The sequence below is a fragment of the Oncorhynchus masou genome, chromosome 5, assembly GCF_036934945.1.
Source record: "Oncorhynchus masou masou isolate Uvic2021 chromosome 5, UVic_Omas_1.1, whole genome shotgun sequence".
Taxonomy (NCBI): Eukaryota; Metazoa; Chordata; class Actinopteri; order Salmoniformes; family Salmonidae; genus Oncorhynchus; species Oncorhynchus masou.
The window spans coordinates 51320608-51338495 of record NC_088216.1 but is presented as its reverse complement, the minus strand read 5'-3'; the positions used below and the strand labels follow the sequence as shown (position 1 = coordinate 51338495).

At 42.1% G+C, this 17888-nt stretch overlaps 1 protein-coding gene across 6 annotated transcripts in view; it reads left to right on the top strand.

Moving 5' to 3' along the window:
* LOC135539796 (CUGBP Elav-like family member 4) overlaps nucleotides 1-17888 on the top strand; it is a 113778-nt gene that overhangs the window by 70696 nt on the left and 25194 nt on the right. For all 6 annotated transcript variants that reach the window (XM_064965925.1, XM_064965928.1, XM_064965924.1 and 3 more), the window contains exon 3: nucleotides 15895-15943. In XM_064965925.1, coding sequence (XP_064821997.1) covers nucleotides 15895-15943 — 49 coding nt within the window. The remainder of the gene's footprint in view (nucleotides 1-15894; nucleotides 15944-17888) is intronic.

The window sequence follows — 17888 nt, the reverse complement described above, 5'->3', positions numbered from 1 at the left end:
GATTGGCCATATGGATAAAAGGCACATGACAGCCTGCTTGAAGTTTGCCAAAAGGCACCTAAAGACTCTCAGAATCTCAGAGAGATTCTTGATGAAAACCTGCTCCAGAGCGCCCAGGACCTTAGAATGGGGGGGGGGGGCGAAGGTTCACCTTCCAACAGGACAACGACCCTAAGCACATAGCCTAGATAATGCAGGAGTGGCTTTGGGACAAGTCTGAATGTCCTTGAGTGACCCAGCCAGAGCCCATGCTTCCCCACCCAACCTGACAGAGTTTGAGAGGATCTGCAGAGAGGAATGGGAGAAACTCCCCAAATACAAGTGTTCCAAGCTTGTAGCATCATACCCAAGAAGACACAATGCTGTAATCGGTGCCAAAGTTGCTTCAACAAAGTACTGAGTAAAGGGTTTGAATATAATTTTTTATATTTTTTTTTTAGAAATTAGCAAACATTTCTAAAAACCTGTTTTTGGTTTGTTATTATGGGGTATTGTGTGTAGATTGAGGATGGGAAAAAAGGCTGTAACGTAACAAAATGTGGAACAAGATCCTCTCCACCTCACCTGGTAGGAGACACAGATCCTCTCCACGTTACCTGGTAGGAGCAGCCTGTCAGGTAGGATGGCATTCCAAGAGTGTGCATAGCCTGAGACGCCCAGCCCTGAGAGGGTGGAGAGGAGGATCTGATGGTTTTCGGTGTCAAAGGCAGCGGATAGATCTAGCAGGATGAGAACAGAGGAGAGAAAGTCAGCTTTGGCAGTGCGGAGATCCTCCATGACACAGAGAAGAGCAGTCTTGGTTGAGTGACCTGTTTTGAAGTCTGAATGATTAGGGTCAAGAAAATCGTTCTGAGAGATAACAAGGAAGTTGATCAGAGACAGCACGCTCAAGTGTTTTGGAAAGAAAATAAAGAAGGGATACAGGTCTATAGTTTTTGACGTCAGATGAGTCGAGTGTTGGTTTCTTGAGGAAGGGAGCAACTCGGGCCATTTTGACAACATTTTGAAGTCGAGGGGGCACAGCCAGTGGTCAGAGATGAGTTGATGAGGGAAGTAAGGAATGGGAGTAGGTCTCCAGAGATGGTCTGGAGAAGGGAGGAAGGGATGGGGTCGAGCGGGCAGGTTATCGGCGGCCAGAACTCACTAGTCGCAGGATGTCATCTGAAGAGAGAGGGGAGAAAGAGGTCAAGGTCGTATGGTAGTTCCATGTGAGTGAGACCAGTGGAACCAATAGGCTGAGTGAATGAGTAGCGGATGTCAACCTTTTTTTCAAAGTGGTTGACAAAGTCGTCCACAGAGCGGGGAGGAGGGAGGATTAAGGAGGGAGGAGAAAGTGAAAAATAGTTTCCTATGGTTAGAGGCTGAAGCTTGGAATTTAGTGGTAGAAAATGGCTTTAGCAGCGGATACTGACGAAGAGAAGGTAGGATAGGAGATAGGATAGAAAAGGAGAGAGAAGAGGAGAGAGAAGAGAAGAGAGTAGAGCGAGAGAGAGAGAGAGAAGATTGCGACAGCGCATGACCATCTGGGTAGGGGCTGAGTAGTTAGGGTTGGAGAAAAAGGAAACAATGTAGTGATCAGAGACCTAGAGGGGGGTTGCAGTGAGATTAGTAGGTGAGCAGCCTCTAGTAAAGATGAGGTCAAGCCTATTACCTGCTTGTGAGTTGGAGGGGATTGGGAAAGGGTGGGGTCAAAAGTGGTTAGGGTTGGAGGAAAAGCACACCTCCCTGTAGTAATTGTAGCAATTACTGATTGTCTAGGAGAGGTCTACATTGAGACCGAAGGAAGCAAGCATCTGTTTGTATTGTTAAAACGAAAGGCTGCCTGGATCTTTAATTTAAAGACCCTTGCTCCCTTCGGTCTCAACGTAGACTTTGACCTGAAGCCATTCTTGTGGATATTGTGATTTTGCTATTCATTGTAAATGTTTGGAGGCCTATGTAGCCAAATTGTATCTATGATCGCATGCTATCATTCATGATTTTCTATGTTATATTTATATCTGTAAATTAACCAATGATATCAAACCACACCCGACCATGATTACAGACCCCTGTGTGTGTCCTTTGATACTATAGAAACTAGTGACCCGCAGTGTTTGTCATTATACCCTGATGAAGACAGCTTATCTGTCAAAACATTGGTTATTAGGTTATTACATTATTGCAGCTGAGCTCCTAGAGTGTGCTGCTCTCCTTTTCTTTTTCAAGTGTTCTACTCCGTTAGCCAGCATCTCGCCTAAACAGGTGTGCATTTCTTTGTCCTCCAGACTCCTAGTTACAGTTTTGACTTCGGGGTCACTTAGAAAAACTGTTGTTTTTTGTCCATTTAAATAACATCAAATTGATCAGAAATACAGTGTAGACATGGTTAATATTGTAAATGACTATAGTATCTGGACATTTTTTATGGAATATCTACATAGAAGTAGAGAGGCACATTATCAACAACCATTACTCTTGTGTTCCAATGGCACGTTGCTAATTGATCATTAGAAAACCCTTTTGCAATTGTTAGCACTGAAAACTGTTGTGCTAATTAAAGAAGCAATAAAACTGGCCTTCTTTAGACTAGTTGAGTATCTGGAGCATCAGCATTTGTGGGTTCGATTTACAGGCTCAAAACGTCCAGAAACAAAGACCTTTCTTCTGAAACTTGTCTGTCTATTCTTGTTCTGAGAAATGAAGGCTATTCCATGTGAGAAATTGCCAAGAAACTGAAGATCTCGTACAACGCTGTGTACTACTCCCTTCACATTACAGCGCAAACTGGCTCTAACCAGAATAGAAAGAGGAGTGGGAGGCCCCGGTGCACAACTGAGCAAGAGGACAAGTACATTAGAGTGTCTGGTTTGAGAAACAGACGCCGCACAAGTCCTCAACTGGCAGCTTCATTAAATAGTACCCGCAAAACACCAGTCTCAACGTCAACAGTGAAGAGGCGACTCCGGGATGCTGGCCTTATAGGCAGAGTTGCAAAGAAAAAGCCAAATCTCAAATTGGCCAACAAAAAAAAGATTAAAATGTGCAAAAGAACAGACACTAGACAGAGGAACTCTTTCTAGAAGGCCAGTATCCCGGAGTCGCCTCGTCACTGTTGATGTTGAGACTGGTGTTTTGCAAGTACTATTTAATGAAGCTGCCAGTTGAGGACTTGTGCGGCGTCTGTTTCTCAAACTAGACACTTTTGATGTTATTTTAATGTTTAAATTTTTTTTGCTTTTCTTTCAAAAACAAGGACATTTCTAAGTGACCCCAAACTTTTGAATGGTAGTGTGAAATTGGCTTGAAAATCTAGCAATGATCAACAACCAACTTGACAGAGCTTGAAGAATAATTTGTTTTTTTATAATGTGCAAATATTGTACAAACCAGGTACGCAAAGCTCTGAGACTTACCCAGAAAAACTCACAGCTGTAATCTCTACCAAGGTTGATTCTAACACACATTGACTCAGGGGGTTGAATACATATGCAATCAAGATATATTAGTGTTTCATTTTTCATCAATGTTTGACAAATGTTAATAGTTCTATTCCACTTTGACATTACATTGTACTTTGTGATAAAAAAATTACAATTACAAAATAATTGTTTTACCTTGTAACATTACAAAACATCCATCTGCAAGGATGACTGTAAGTCACTTTGGATAAAAGCGTCAGCTAAATAGCATATATTATTAGAATCCCCATGAAAATGTTACAGAGGCTGTTGATTGCCAGCATACTGCATGTCTACTTTTATAGCAATCTGTGTGTGTGCGTGGGGGTGTGGGTGTGCGTGTGCGTGAGTGTGCGCGCGTGTGTGCGTTGTAGAGTTATTCTCATCCAAACGACACATCTCCACATTCTATTATTATCTAGCTGTAATATGATGCTGGTTGCATTTCAAATGTGTTTGAAGGCTAAATGAAGTGCCATTGTCACAATCACTGATGGAATTTTTGCAGACAGACTAAAATAAGGCAAATATATATCAGTACCAGTCAAAAGTTTGGACACGCCTACTCATTCAAGGGTTTTTCTTCATTTTAATTTTTATTATATAGATTGTATAATAATAGTGAAGACATCAGAACTATGAAATAACACGTGTGGAATCATGTAGCAACCAAAAAAAGTGTTAAACAAATCAAAATATATTTGAGATTTGAGATTTTTCAACGTAGCCTCCCTTTGCCTTGATGACAGCTTTGCACACTCTTGGCATTTTCTCAACCAGCCTCATGTGGTAGTTGGACCGCAGAATGAAGGAAAAGCAGTCAACAAGGACTCAGTATATGTGGAAACTCCTTCAAAACTGTTGGAAAAGCATTTCTCATGAAGCTGGTTGAGAGAATGCCAAGTGTGTGCAAAGCTGTCATCAAGGCAAAGAGTGGCTACTTTGAAGAAACTAAAATATATGTAACACTTTTTTGGTTGCTACAATATTCCATATGTGTTATTTCAGTTGTGTTATCTTCACTATTATTCTTCAATATATAAAAATGTTGAAAAACCCTGGAATGACTAGGTGTGTCCAAACTGTTGACTGCATGCTTTTGTTCAGCCACGCGTTATTTGAATAGTCCCTTGTAAATTGTTTATATATGCTTAAACTTTCAACAAACTGCAACTTGAAGAGAAAGGGAGCAGACATTAACAGGATGAGAGATATGGTGGAAAGTAAGCATTTGGTCACCTACAAACAAGCAAGATTTTTGGCTCTCACAGACCTGTAACTTCTTCTTTAAGAGGCTCCTCTGTCCTCCACTCGTTACCTGTATTAATGGCATCTGTTTGAACTTGTTATCAGTATAAAAGACACCTGTCCACAACCTCAAACAGTCACACTCCAAACTCCACCATGGCCAAGACCAAAGAGCTGTCAAAGGTCACTAGAAACAAAATTGTAGACTTGCATCAGGCTGGGAAGACTGAATCTGCAATAGGTAAGCAGCTTGGTTTGAAGAAATCAACTGTGGGTGCAATTATTAGGAAATGGAACACATACAAGACCACTGATAATCTCCCTCGATCTGGGGCTCCACGCAAGATCTCACCCCGTGGGGTCAAAATGATCACAAGAACGGTGAGCAAAAATCCCAGAACCACACGGGGGGACCTAGTGAATGACCTGCAGAGAACTGGGACCAAAGTAATAAAGCCTACCATCAGTAACACACTAAGCCGCCAGGGACTCAAATCCTGCAGTGCCAGACATGTCCCCCTGCTTAAGCCAGTACACATCCAGGCCCGTCTGAAGTTTGCTAGAGAGCATTTGGATGATCCAGAAGAAGATTGGGAGAATGTCATATGGTCAGATGAAACCAAAATAGAACTTTTTGGTAAAAACTCAACTCGTCGTGTTTGGAGGACATAGAATGCTGAGTTGCATCCAAAGAACACCATACCTACTGTGAAACATCATGCTTTGGGGCTGTTTTTCTGCAAAGGGACCAGGACGACTGATCCGTGTAAAGGAAAGAATGAATGGGGCCATGTATCGTGAGATTTTGAGTGAAAACCTCCTTCCATCAGCACGGGCATTGAAGATGAAACGTGGCTGGGTCTTTCAGCATGACAATGATCCCAAACACACCGCCCGGGCAATGAAGGAGTGGCTTAGTAAGAAGCATTTCTATGTCCTGGAGTGACCTAGCCAGTCTCCAGATCTCAACTCCATAGTAAATCTTTGGAGGGAGTTGAAAGTCCGTGTTGCCCAGCACACGAACCGGCTCAAAGCCCGTAACAAAGGGAGACAACGTGGAGATAAGGAGTAACAATATATATATTTATTATCCAAAGCAACTAAGGAAAATATACAATGGTGTGTGTAATCAGTAATCAGTAGTGTAAGTGAGTGTTTTGCATGCATGAATGTGATAATGCAGCGTGTTGAAAGGTGCCAATGCAAACAAACAAAAGGCCACCAAGAACCACAACACAATCTACAAAGGTGTCTGCATGGAGAGAGTCTCCTCCATGAATGTGGAAGAGGTCTATTTATCCTGGGACACACCTGGCCCAGGTGTTTCCCATGTAGCTGACGACCCTCACAACTCCGCCCACCGGCATCCTAATAAGGAAACAAGAACAAAGACAGAATACGGCAGACAGAGTGGGAGGGTCGTCACACCCAGCAACAGCCCCAAAACATCACTGCTCTAGAGGAGATCTGCATGGAGGAATGGGCCAAAATACAGGCAACAGTGTGTGAAAACCTTGTGAAGACTTACAGAAAAGGTTTGACCTCTGTCATTGCCAACAAAGGGTATATAACAAAGTATTGAGATAAACTTTTGTTATTGACCAAATACTTATTTTCCACCATAATTTGCAAATTAATTCATTATAAATCCTACAATGTGATTTTCTGGAATTTTTTTTCTCATTTTGTCTTTCATTGTTGAAGTGTATCTATGATGAAAATTACAGGCCTCTCTCATCTTTTTAAGTGGGAGAACATGCACAATTGGTGGCTGACTAAATACTTTTTTTGCCCCACTGTATGTGTGTATTTGTGTGTGTGTGTGTGTGTGTGTGTGTGTGTGTGTGTGTGTGTGTGTGTGTGTGTGTGTGTGTGGACATGTAACCTGAAATGCATAACTCCTCATTAGTGAAGCAGTGTACGACCATATCAGAGTTTGAGTAGTTGGCTGGCTGCAAGGAAACGACCAGAGAAGCATAGACTGACTGCGCAAATTCATCAAGATGTTTTTTTTATGTAGTATTTGTTTTACTTCCTCCCCCATGACTGACTCGCTACACAATCCATGGCCAAACAAGTAGGCCAAGCCATTACATTCTTGGAGAATTTGTCTCTCCTCCCATATTTACGAGGTATGAAAGAATATCACTGGCCCTGTCTGACCACCGTGAGGATGGGTGGGAGAGGAAGCAAGAATTGGTAACAATTTACTTTACAGTCCCATCACAGATGGTAGTTAGAAAGCAACAGTAATAATTTATACTTTCTGGTAGAGTTTTAAAATTGATAAATCAAATTTCTAACTATTGCCACCACAGTGTGTGTGGTATCCGTGGGGATTAAACAACAGACAACAAAAATACACGTTTCGTTTGATGGCCAATACAATTGTATGTTATGTTAAAGCATCAAAAGGTACTTAGTGCTACTTCTTTCAATGAATACAGAAGAAACCAAAAGTAAGCTATTAGTAATAGTGATGTCATAACATTATGCAATGTCTAAGTAAACACCAGGTAAATTGAATACGGTAGCAAAAGACTACTGCTACAATCTGAAGGACTATGAAAGTAAGCAAGTCTCTTTCTCACTGTAAGAATTTCCAGCAGTGCTCTCGTTTTAATAATGAAATGACCTCCCCTCCGGTGTCAGACTTTCTCATAAATGTGATTCACTTTTTTCTTACTGCTATGATGAAAAAGTAGGTATGTGTGTGTGTGTGTTCCCATAAAAATCCAAGTCAATGTAGAAATGACTAACCCCTGCGTTTCTATTTAGCAGTGAATCTATGGCAGCAGTGAATGAGGCAGAGTGGTGTAATTGGATTACATAATGGAGGGCAGCAGCAGACAGTGTGTGTATGTGTGTGTTTTATATATACAGTATTCAGCCCCCTTGGCATTTTTCCTATTTTGTTGCCTTACAACCTGGAATTAAAATAGATTTTTTGAGGGGGGGCTATATCATTTGATTTACACAACATGCCTACCACTTTGAAGATGCAAACTATTATTTATTGTGAAACAAACAAGAAACAAGAAAAAAAACAGAAAACTTGAGCGTTCATCAAGCTCCATCAACTTTGTTGGGTTCCACTTGTGTACAGCAATCTTTAAATCATACCACAGATTCTCAATTGGGTTGAGGTCTGGGCTTTGACTAGGCCATTCCAAGAAATGTAAATGTGTCCCCTTAAACCACTCAAGTGTTGCTTAAGCAGCACTCGAGGGTCCAGCTAGGAGGTGAACCTCCGTCCCAGTCTCAAATCTCTGGAAGACTGAAATAGGTTTCCCTCAAGAATTTCTGTATTTAGTGCCATCCATCATTACTTCAATTCTGACCAGTTTTCAGTCCCTGCCGATGAAAAACATCCCCACAGCTTGATGCTGCCACCACCATGCTTCACTGTGGGGATGTTGTTCTTAGGGTGATGATAGGTGTTGGGTTTGCACCAGACATAGCTTTTTCCTTGATGGCCAATAAGCTCAATTTTAGTCTCATCTGACCAGCGTACCTTCGTCCATATGTTTGGGGAGTCTCCCACATGCCTTTTGGCAAATACCAAATGTGTTTGCTTATTTAAGCAATGGCTTTTTTCTGGCCACTCTTCCTTAAAGCCCGACTCTGTAGAGTGTATGGCTTAAAGTGGTCCAATGGACAGATACTCTAATCTCCGCTGTGGAGCTTTGCAGCTCCTTCAGGGTTATCTTTGGTCTCTTTGTTGCCTCTGATTAACCTCGCTAGCGTCCCACCTGGTCAAAAGCCAGGGGAAATGCAGAGAGCCCTATTCAATAAAATTACTATAAAAATCAAACTTGCATTAAATCACACATGTAAGACAGCAAATTAAAGCTACACTTGTTGTGAATCCAGCCAACATGTCATATTTCAAAAAGGCATTTCGGCGAAGGCAAACGATACTATAATCTGAGGATAGCAGTCTCCGTAAACAAAGAGAGAAACCATATTTCAACCCTGCAGGCTGGACACAAAACACAGAATTAAAAATTTAATTCATGCCTTACCTTTGACGAGCTTCTTTTGTTGGCAGTCCAATATGTCCCATAAACATGACAAATGGTCCTTTTGTTCGATTAATTCCTGTCGATTTATGTCCAAAATGTCCATTTATTTGGCGCGTTTGATCCAGAAAAACACTGGTTCCAACTTGTGCAACGTGACTACAAAATATCTCAGAAGTTACCTGTAAACTTTGCCAAAACATTTCAAACTACATTTGTAATACAACTTTAGGTATTTTTTAACGTAAATAATCTATAAATTGAAGACGATCTGTGATCAATACAGGAAGAAAACAAACTGTAGCATGCTTTCTGGTCACGTGCCTCTATCTAACAGTACACTTCATGTAACCCTCGTTCAAGATGGCCGTACTTCTTCATTACACAAAGGAATAACCTCAACCAATTTCTAAAGACTGTTGACATCCAGTGGAAGCGATAGGAACTGTAAGAATGTCCCTGTAAATCTGGAATCCCAATGAAACCCCAATGAAAAGTGACCTAAAAAAAATCTGAATGGTTTGTCCTCTGGGTTTCGCCTGCTAAATAAGTTATGTTATACTCACAGATATGATTCAAACAGTTTTCAGAGTGTTTTCTATCCAAATCTACTAATAATATGCATATCTTATCTTCTGGGGATGAGTAGCAGGCAGTTGAATTTGGGCATGCATTTCATCCGGACGTGAAAATACTTCCTCCCTGTCACCAAGAAGTTAATGCCCTCCTTGCCTGCTCGGTGAGTTTTGGTGGGCAACCCTCTCTTAGCAAGTTTGTTGTGATGCCATATTCTATCCATTTCCATTTTTTTTGCTCCCTGGGATATTCAAAGTTTCTGATATTTTTCTATAACCCAAGACTGATCTGTAGTTCTCCACGACTTTGTCCCTGACCTGTTTGGAGAGCTCCTTGGTCTTCATGGTGCTGCTTGCTTGGTGGTGTCTCTTGCTTAGTGGTGTTGCAGACTCTGGGGCCTTTCAGAACAGGTGTATATATACTGAGATCTTGTGACAGATCATGTGACACTTAGATTGCACACATGTGGACTTTATAACTAATTATGTGACTTCTGAAGGTAATTGGTTGCACCAAATCTTATTTAGGGGCTTCATAGCAAAAGGGGTGAATACACATACATGCACCACTTTTATGTTTTTTTTCTTTATTTTTCTCTAAACAAGAAATTTTTCCCCTTTCACTTCACCAATTTGAACTGTTTTGTGCATGTCCATTACATGAAATCCAAATAAAAATCAGGTTGTAATGCAACAAAATGACAAGTTGTAATGCAACAAAATAGGAGAAACGGCAAGGGGTCTGTCTTTATCTTATCCCATGTCTTATCCCATGTAAATAGCAGGTCTTTTTCGTATATATCTTAATCTCACTTTCTTGCAACCCGCCTCACCCAATGTGGTATGGATCTGCTATTTTTATTTCTTATAACTGGAACTAACATCAGGAGCTAGCCAGCTAACTAGCTACTATTCTTTGTTAGCCACAGCTAGCAGTCCTCGCCTTTTTCCCCCCGGCATCAGCCAGGCTTAGCTCGGAAAAAAACCTGCCAGTCTGCACAGCGTGATATCAACCAAGAGCATATCGGACTGCTTCTCTCCACCATATCACTAGATTCCTGCCGCTCTGGATCATTACACCGGATCATTACTCTGGATCATTACTCTGGATCATCACAGATAGCTAGCTGCAAACGAGTGGCTAATGTTAGCTAGCACCTCTGCCCCGAAGCAAGCACCAGCTAGCCTTGAGCTAGCCTCAAGCTAGGCCTATAAACCAGCTAATTCTAGGGCTACAATACCTGCTTCGACAAACAGGCCTGGACCCTTTATTATCGACACGGAGCCCCACCGATCCATCACGACTGGACTGCCGATGTGGTCGCCACAGGCTATTCTGTTACGATTTTGTCGAAGAACCATCTACTAGCCCCGGCCCGCTAGATTTTCTGAACGCTGTGTCCCCTGCTCGCCTAGCGTAGTAATGACTACAAAATAGCACCCTGACTTACCTATTGCTGCTCTTTTGACCCTATGATCACTCAGCTACACAGCTGATGCCCCCTGGACTGTTTCAGTAACACGGTACCTCATTTTGTCTACCTGTCGGCCCCAGCCACGAACTCAGGTCCTGTATGTACCTAACTGACCCACTCTGCCCATTCATCACCATTTACCTGTTGTTGTCTTAGCTCTCCTGATCAACACCTGTGATTGCTTTATGCCTCTCTCTAATGTCAATAGGCCTTGTCTACTGCTACAGGTCTCAGTGATCACTGCCTCAATGCCTGCGTGCGTAATGGGTCCGCGGTCAAACGACCACCCCTCATCAGTGTCAAACGCTCCCTAAAACACTTGAGCAGACCTTTCTAATCGACCTGGCCCGGGTATCCTGGAAGGATATTGACCTCATTCCGTCAGTGGTTATTCTGGTTATTCTTTAAAAGTGCTTTCCTCACCATCTTAAATAAGCATGCCCCGTTCAAAAAAGATAGATAGCTGATGTTCTGAAAGAGCTGCAAAATCTGGACCCCTACACATCAGCTGGGATAGACAATCTGGACCCTCTCTTTCTAAAATTATCTGCCGCAATTGTTGCAACCTCTATTACTAGCCTGTTCAACCTCTCTTTCGTATTGTCTGAGATCCCCAAAGATTGGAAACTAGCTGCGCTCATCCACCTCTTCAAAGGGGGAGACACTCTAGACCAAAACTGCTAGAGACCTATATCTATCCTACACTGCCTTTCTAAGGTATTCGGAAGCCAAGTTAACAAACAGATCACCGACCATTTCGAATCCCACCGTACCTTCTCCGCTATACAATCTGGTTTCCGAGCTGGTCATGGGTGCACCTCAGCCACGCTCAAGGACCTAAATGATATCATAACCGCCATTGATAAAGGACAATACCGTGCAGCTGTATTCATCGACCTGACCAAGGCTTTCGACTCTGTCAATCACAGCATTTTTATCAGCAGACTCAACAAACTTTGTTTCTAAAATGACTGCCTCGCCTGGTTCACCAACTACTTCTCAGACAGAGCTCAGTGTGTCTAATCGGAGGGCCTGTTGTCCCCACCTCCGGCAGTCTCTATGGGGGTGCCACAGGGTACAAATCAATGATGTTGCTCTTGCTGCTGGTGATTGTCTGATCCACCTCTATTCAGACTGTATACCATTCTGTATACCTCTGACCCTTCTTTGGACGCTGTGTTAACAAACCTCCAGATGAGCTTCAATGCCATACAACTCTCCTTCTGTGGCCTCCAAATGCTCTTAAATGCAAGTAAAACTAAATGCATGCTCTTCATACCTAGGTGTCTGGTTAGACTGTGAACTCTCCTTCCAGACTCACATTACGTATCTCCAATCCAAAATTAAATATAGAATTGGCTTCCTATTTCGCAAAAAAAGCATCCTTCACTCATGCTGCCAAACAAACTCTCGTAAATCTGACAATCCTACCTCTCCTTGACTTCGGGCAATGTAATTTACAAAATAGCCTCCAACACTCTATCAAAAAATATGATGCAGTCTATCACAACGCCATCCGTTTTATCACCAAAGCCCCATATACTACCCAACACTGCGACCTGTATGCTCTCGTTGGCTGGCCCTCGCTTCATATTCGTCGCCAAACCCACTGGCTCCAGTTCATCTATAAGTCTTTGCTAGGTAAAACCCCACCTTATCTCAGATCACTGGTCACCATAGCAGCACCCACCTGTAGCACACGCTCCAGCGGGTATATTTCACCCCCAAAGCCAACTCCTCATTTGGCCGCCTTTTCTTCCAGTTCTCTGCTGCCAATGACTGGAACGAATTGCAAAAATCACTGAAGCTGGAGACTCATATCTCCCTCACTACCTTTAAGCATCAGCTGTCAGAGCAGCTTACTTTACCTGTACACATCCAATCTGTAAATAGCACACCCAACTAACTAATCCCCATATTGTTTTTTTATTTTTTATTTTGCTCCTTTGCACCCCAGTATCTCTTCTTGCACATTAATCTTCTGCACATACTTCACTCCAGTGTTTAATTCCTAAATTGTAATTATTTAGCCACTATGACCAATTTATTGCCTTACCTCCCTATTCTTACTTTATTTGCACACACTGTATATAGACTTTTCTATTTTGTTATTGACTGTACGTTTGTTTATAGCATGTGTAACTCTGCGTTGTTTGTGTCGCACTGCTTTGCTTGGCCAGGTCACAGTTGTGACACAGTTGTGACCAACTTGTTCTCAACAGGCCAGTTGAGTTTAACCAGTTACCTGGTTAAATAAAGGTTAATTTAAAAAAAAAAAAAAAATTGACAGATTTTAACCTTTAACCTTTTAAGCTCAGCTATTCTAACCAGTGACTTTTCGGTTACTAGCCCAATGCTCTAAGCGCCAGGCTACCTGCCGTGTGTGTGTGTGTGCATGCGTGCGTGCGTGCGTTTTGCTTGTGTGTTCAGGTGTTTGGAGTTAACCTCCAAAATTATTGGCACCCTTAATAAAGATGAGCAAAAAAGACTAATCTTTATTAAATGACTAATACAAATACTGAAAATGACATTATGTTACACTAATACAATTATTCAAAGAAAGAGTAATCAAAAAAAATCTCAAAAGTTTAGAGGTCCAAATTATTGGCACCCCTAAAGATTCTTATAAATAAAATCAAACAAAGTAAAATCTGCATTAACATTCATCTTTTTTATGTTCATTCAGCTTAAGGAACTGTAGTGTGGCTATTCAAGGTGTCCTGTTTCACTGGGATATAAAAAAAAATGAGGTCACACGCAATTAAAAAACATCCATCACCGTGAGGAAAGGCAAAGAACTCACAAACGAAAAGAGATGAATGGTGGTTGACCTTCATAAATTCAACAATGGGTAAAAAAAAAAAATAATAATAATCTATTCACTTACCACTATTAGGGCAATAATTAAGACGTTTAAAACCACTGGAACAGTGGTAAACTCACTCAGGCCACTCCCACACAGTCCTAGCAAAAATTCACTTGAGAAATTGCTCTTTGCTAAGGAGTTATTTTTGTTTATTTTTGACCATCTTAATTGAAAACAATCACAGTAAGGAACTTAATTGCTATCTAGAAAATATTTGATATTGAGATAAATACAGCTGCATTGTACCTTTTAATTAAACAACATATCTTTCTTTGAGAAATTGTATTTGTATAAAAAATAAATAAAAATATTTAAATTGCATACAATATGGCTCAGTATCTGTATTCTTTATTTTATACAGTCTTTTTTTGCTCATCTTTATCAAGGGTGCCAATAATTTTGAAGGTGACTGTATATCATGTTCTCCAAGGCCACACAAAAAGAGCTGCTGCTGCAGGAGTGGACTGTCATCACTGGAGCAACAATGGGCTGAGCTCTGTGTGTGTGGGTGCCTTTGCTAGTAGGAGAAGAAGCATGCACCCAGAAAGGTGTTTTTTGATGTGCGTGTGTGTATGCGTGTGCGTGTGCGTGTGTGTGTGTGTGTGTGTTTGCAAGTGTGAATGAAGCAGATTTCTCAACTCACATGCAAACCGCACAACGTCTGTTTCTCACAAAGACACCGTGGGTGGATGTGCAAAGGGTGTGTGTGCCTGTGTGTGTGTGCATGCATGCGAGTGTGTGCGTTTTAATGGTGCTCCTTTTTGTGAAATTGAGCTGGAGATGGTATTTTCTCTCTGAGGGAAGTGTATAATGGAGAATGTGGGCTAGATAGTTGTAGGCTGTTCTAAATGATGTTTAATGTTGCTCAATGCTTCTATCCAGCTGTCTTCTTTTAGTCCCATGTTTTTTTTATCCTCACTCTTTATCTCCCTTTTCTCTCTCTCTCTCTCTCTCTCTCTCTCTCGCTGTCTTTCGGTCTCTCCGCCACTCTTTCCCTCTATCGTTCTCTCCGCACCTCCTCTCTTTCCCTCTCTCTCTCTCTTTCGATATCAACAGCCAGGGTGATATAAATAATGCATCAAAGTACATTAAAAACATTAGCAAGGCGATGAAAGAGAGGGAGGAAAGGAGAGAGAGAAGGGGAAAGGGTGACTGGGTCTTAGACGAAGGAGTGTTATTGTGCATGGAGAGATTTAGCAGGCCTGGACTTTTTACACTGAGGAAGAGATGGTAAAGAAATACAGTAATATATGAAATTGTTCCCCTAATATTGTCAACCTCTTGTTGTTTACTGTGTTTACAGGTCGTTAACGTTAGAGCCAAACATGGCTTTATTGAGCTCCATCTAATCCAGAGTGTTGGCCAGTCCACTAACCATGAATTTAATTCATTACGGTGGATCACTCAACAGTGTTTTTGTTTTGGTTAGTCTGTGCATTGTAATTGCAGCAAATTGTGAGAATGTAAGAACCGTGACGCATACACCCTTTCGTACACTACCCAACAACACACACACACAGACACAAACAAGCGCACCAACATGCGCGCATCCACACATGTACACCCTTCACTCTCTCTCTTTCCCCTCTGTGGCACGTCGTTCCTGCTCACCCCCCCTCTCCCTTCCCTCCTGGCAGCGTGGCGATTGGCATATTAAAACATTGATTGGCAGCGAGCGTTTTGCGGCGTGTATTACTGAGACTGAGAGCATTGGGAAAGCAGCCAGGATTGACAGAAAGGCCGTGGAAGAATGGAAGCAGGAGTGTAAAGGACAGAGGGGGAATGGAAGGAGGAGTGTCTGGGCTGGCCAGCGAGAGCTAAAGAAGGCTCACATGCAGGGTAACAAGGCCTTATAGAAAAACTGGGTGTCTAGAGCATTTAAACAGACAGACGGACAGATATATGGACAGACGGACATAGCCAGTCCAATTCAAAATGATGTATCTACAGTATATAGGGGGTGGTGAACTGCAATGTACTTAAACAGAGCCTGCACAACAACATCACACTGCCAAACATGTAAGAACGCATCCTCTCCCTTTTCTCGCCATCCTTTTTCATCTCCCTCTCTAAATTACTGCACCTGTACTATCAAATCTCAAGTCCTTCTCTCCCACCCTACGCAATTACATTATACAAAACACATTTACAAGACGTGTTACTTATTTGCCAAAGCGGTCATCAACATTTAGTAAATGGTGTGTAACTACTTGATGTGGAGTAAGCAATCCTAACATCTTTCCCTATCTCTCTTCTCTCTCTCTCCAGATGAACAGGCCTATCCAGGTGAAGCCTGCGGACAGCGAGAGTCGAGGAGGTAGTGCTCCACTTCTTTAAACTTGGCTGCCGTCCCACATCAGTGTCACCATTACCCCTCTCTTTCCACACACACACACACACACACACACACACACACACCCAACGTGTCACGCTTAATGGCCCTACCTCGACAGGAACTGACAGAATCCCAGCCAGCCCCCACAGGGTTCTCAAACATTTCTAATGTTACATAAACATTGGTCACACTCTCTCTTTGTATTGCTCAACTCTCTTAAAATAAACGCTCTCCGTCCAACACCAATTTAGTTGGGAATTAAGCATAAGCAAGTTTTGAATAGCATCAGAGAGAGAGAGAGAGAGAGAGAGAGAGGAGGAGGAAAAGAAGTAGAGCATGCAATGAGGAAAAAATCATATTGTGTGGAAGAGATAAAGGTGGAGAATGGGGGAGGAGGCAGGAGAGGGAGCAGGAAAGAAAGAAAGAGAGAGAAAAGTAGAGAGCATGTGAGGAGGGGAAGAAGGACAGAAAGAGAGGAGAGAAGAAGAGGTAGAGAGAGAGAGTTACTGAGGGATTGCATGACTTCCTCCCTGTTTATTCCGGTCCTCTCTAACTGTGATTGATGGAGCTGTGGAGTGAAGAGAGAAACAATTGGTGGGAGGGCTAGAGAAGGATTCTTACTTTTCTCCCTCAACCTCTCTTCCTTTACCTCTCTCAATCCCCAATTTCCCACGTCTCTCTCCCTCTCTCTTCTCCACCTTATTTTTCTCTTTCTCTATCATCCCCTCTTTCTCTAAGTCCCTCTTCCTCAAATCCGGGCCTCGCACCACTGCTGGTTTTCATTCTTCCCCTCAAACCAGGGACTGATTCTGCCCTGAAAACACATTCAGTCATTTTAGCTTATTTGAAATGGAGGTATTGTGACTAGTTTCCTGGACAAAGATTAAGGGCGTTTTCACACATAGTCCTGAGCAATAGTTCAAATCAGAGTTTGATTATTTGTTACATTTGTATTTTCTTTTTTTTTCATTTGGTCTCACATTGCCAAATGTCAAACGAACTAAAATGCCTGAACAAAACCACATGTTAATGCAAGTCATTTGTTTATTGGAGAGAAATCTTCACGTTCAATCCATCTATGATTATCAAAAAATAAAAATGTATGTCGCAAACTTCATGTTACTTCCTTTTCTGGGTCTTCCAACAACACGTGGGAGGAAACAGCGCCTCTCTAACTGCACCTTTAAATGGGCAACTTTCAGTGGCCCGTCTCCCCAAATCTGCATCGGATGCGCTCATAAATGCGCTGCGATTTACAATGTTTCAAAGAGATCAAGTTATGGTACTGTGTGGATCAAATGTTCATAGTCAAACAACCAATAATACCTCTTGTTATTTTCCTGTGTTTGGTCTGGACTGCATTCTCATCTGCAGCAAACCGCACCACCACACAAATGGAATCAGACTGACACCACCCTTTTTGAGTGAACCACGGTGCATTGTTTAGAGTGTGCACACCAGTCCAAACTAACCGAACTAAAGAGGGAAAACGTGCCAAAGTTGGGAAAAACCGCTCCAAACCAATTTGGTGTGAAATCGCCCGAAATCTAGTCCTGGACTAAAACAGGATTTAAATGGAGATTCTCCAATGAGCATAGTTTTTAATCCAGGAGTGTCAGGGAAACAGTGAAACTCTCCCCAGAACGGCCTCACCATATAGTTGGTTCGATGGACATTCTCTAGTCAAATACCTCTATGTCCTATAGACTTGGTCTGTAAACATTGCATCACTTCAAACATCCCCGCCCTAGAGAGTCAAAGACTTATTGGTTCCTATTGATTTAATCTCAAAATGAATATGTTAGTGTGTTGTGTTAAGCATTGTTTCCCTCTGAGAGATGTAACGATTACTGGTGCCATCCCATGGGAACTGTGAAGACTTTGGCAGTCAATGTGTGTGTCCTCCATCCCTGATCTCCGAGCCACA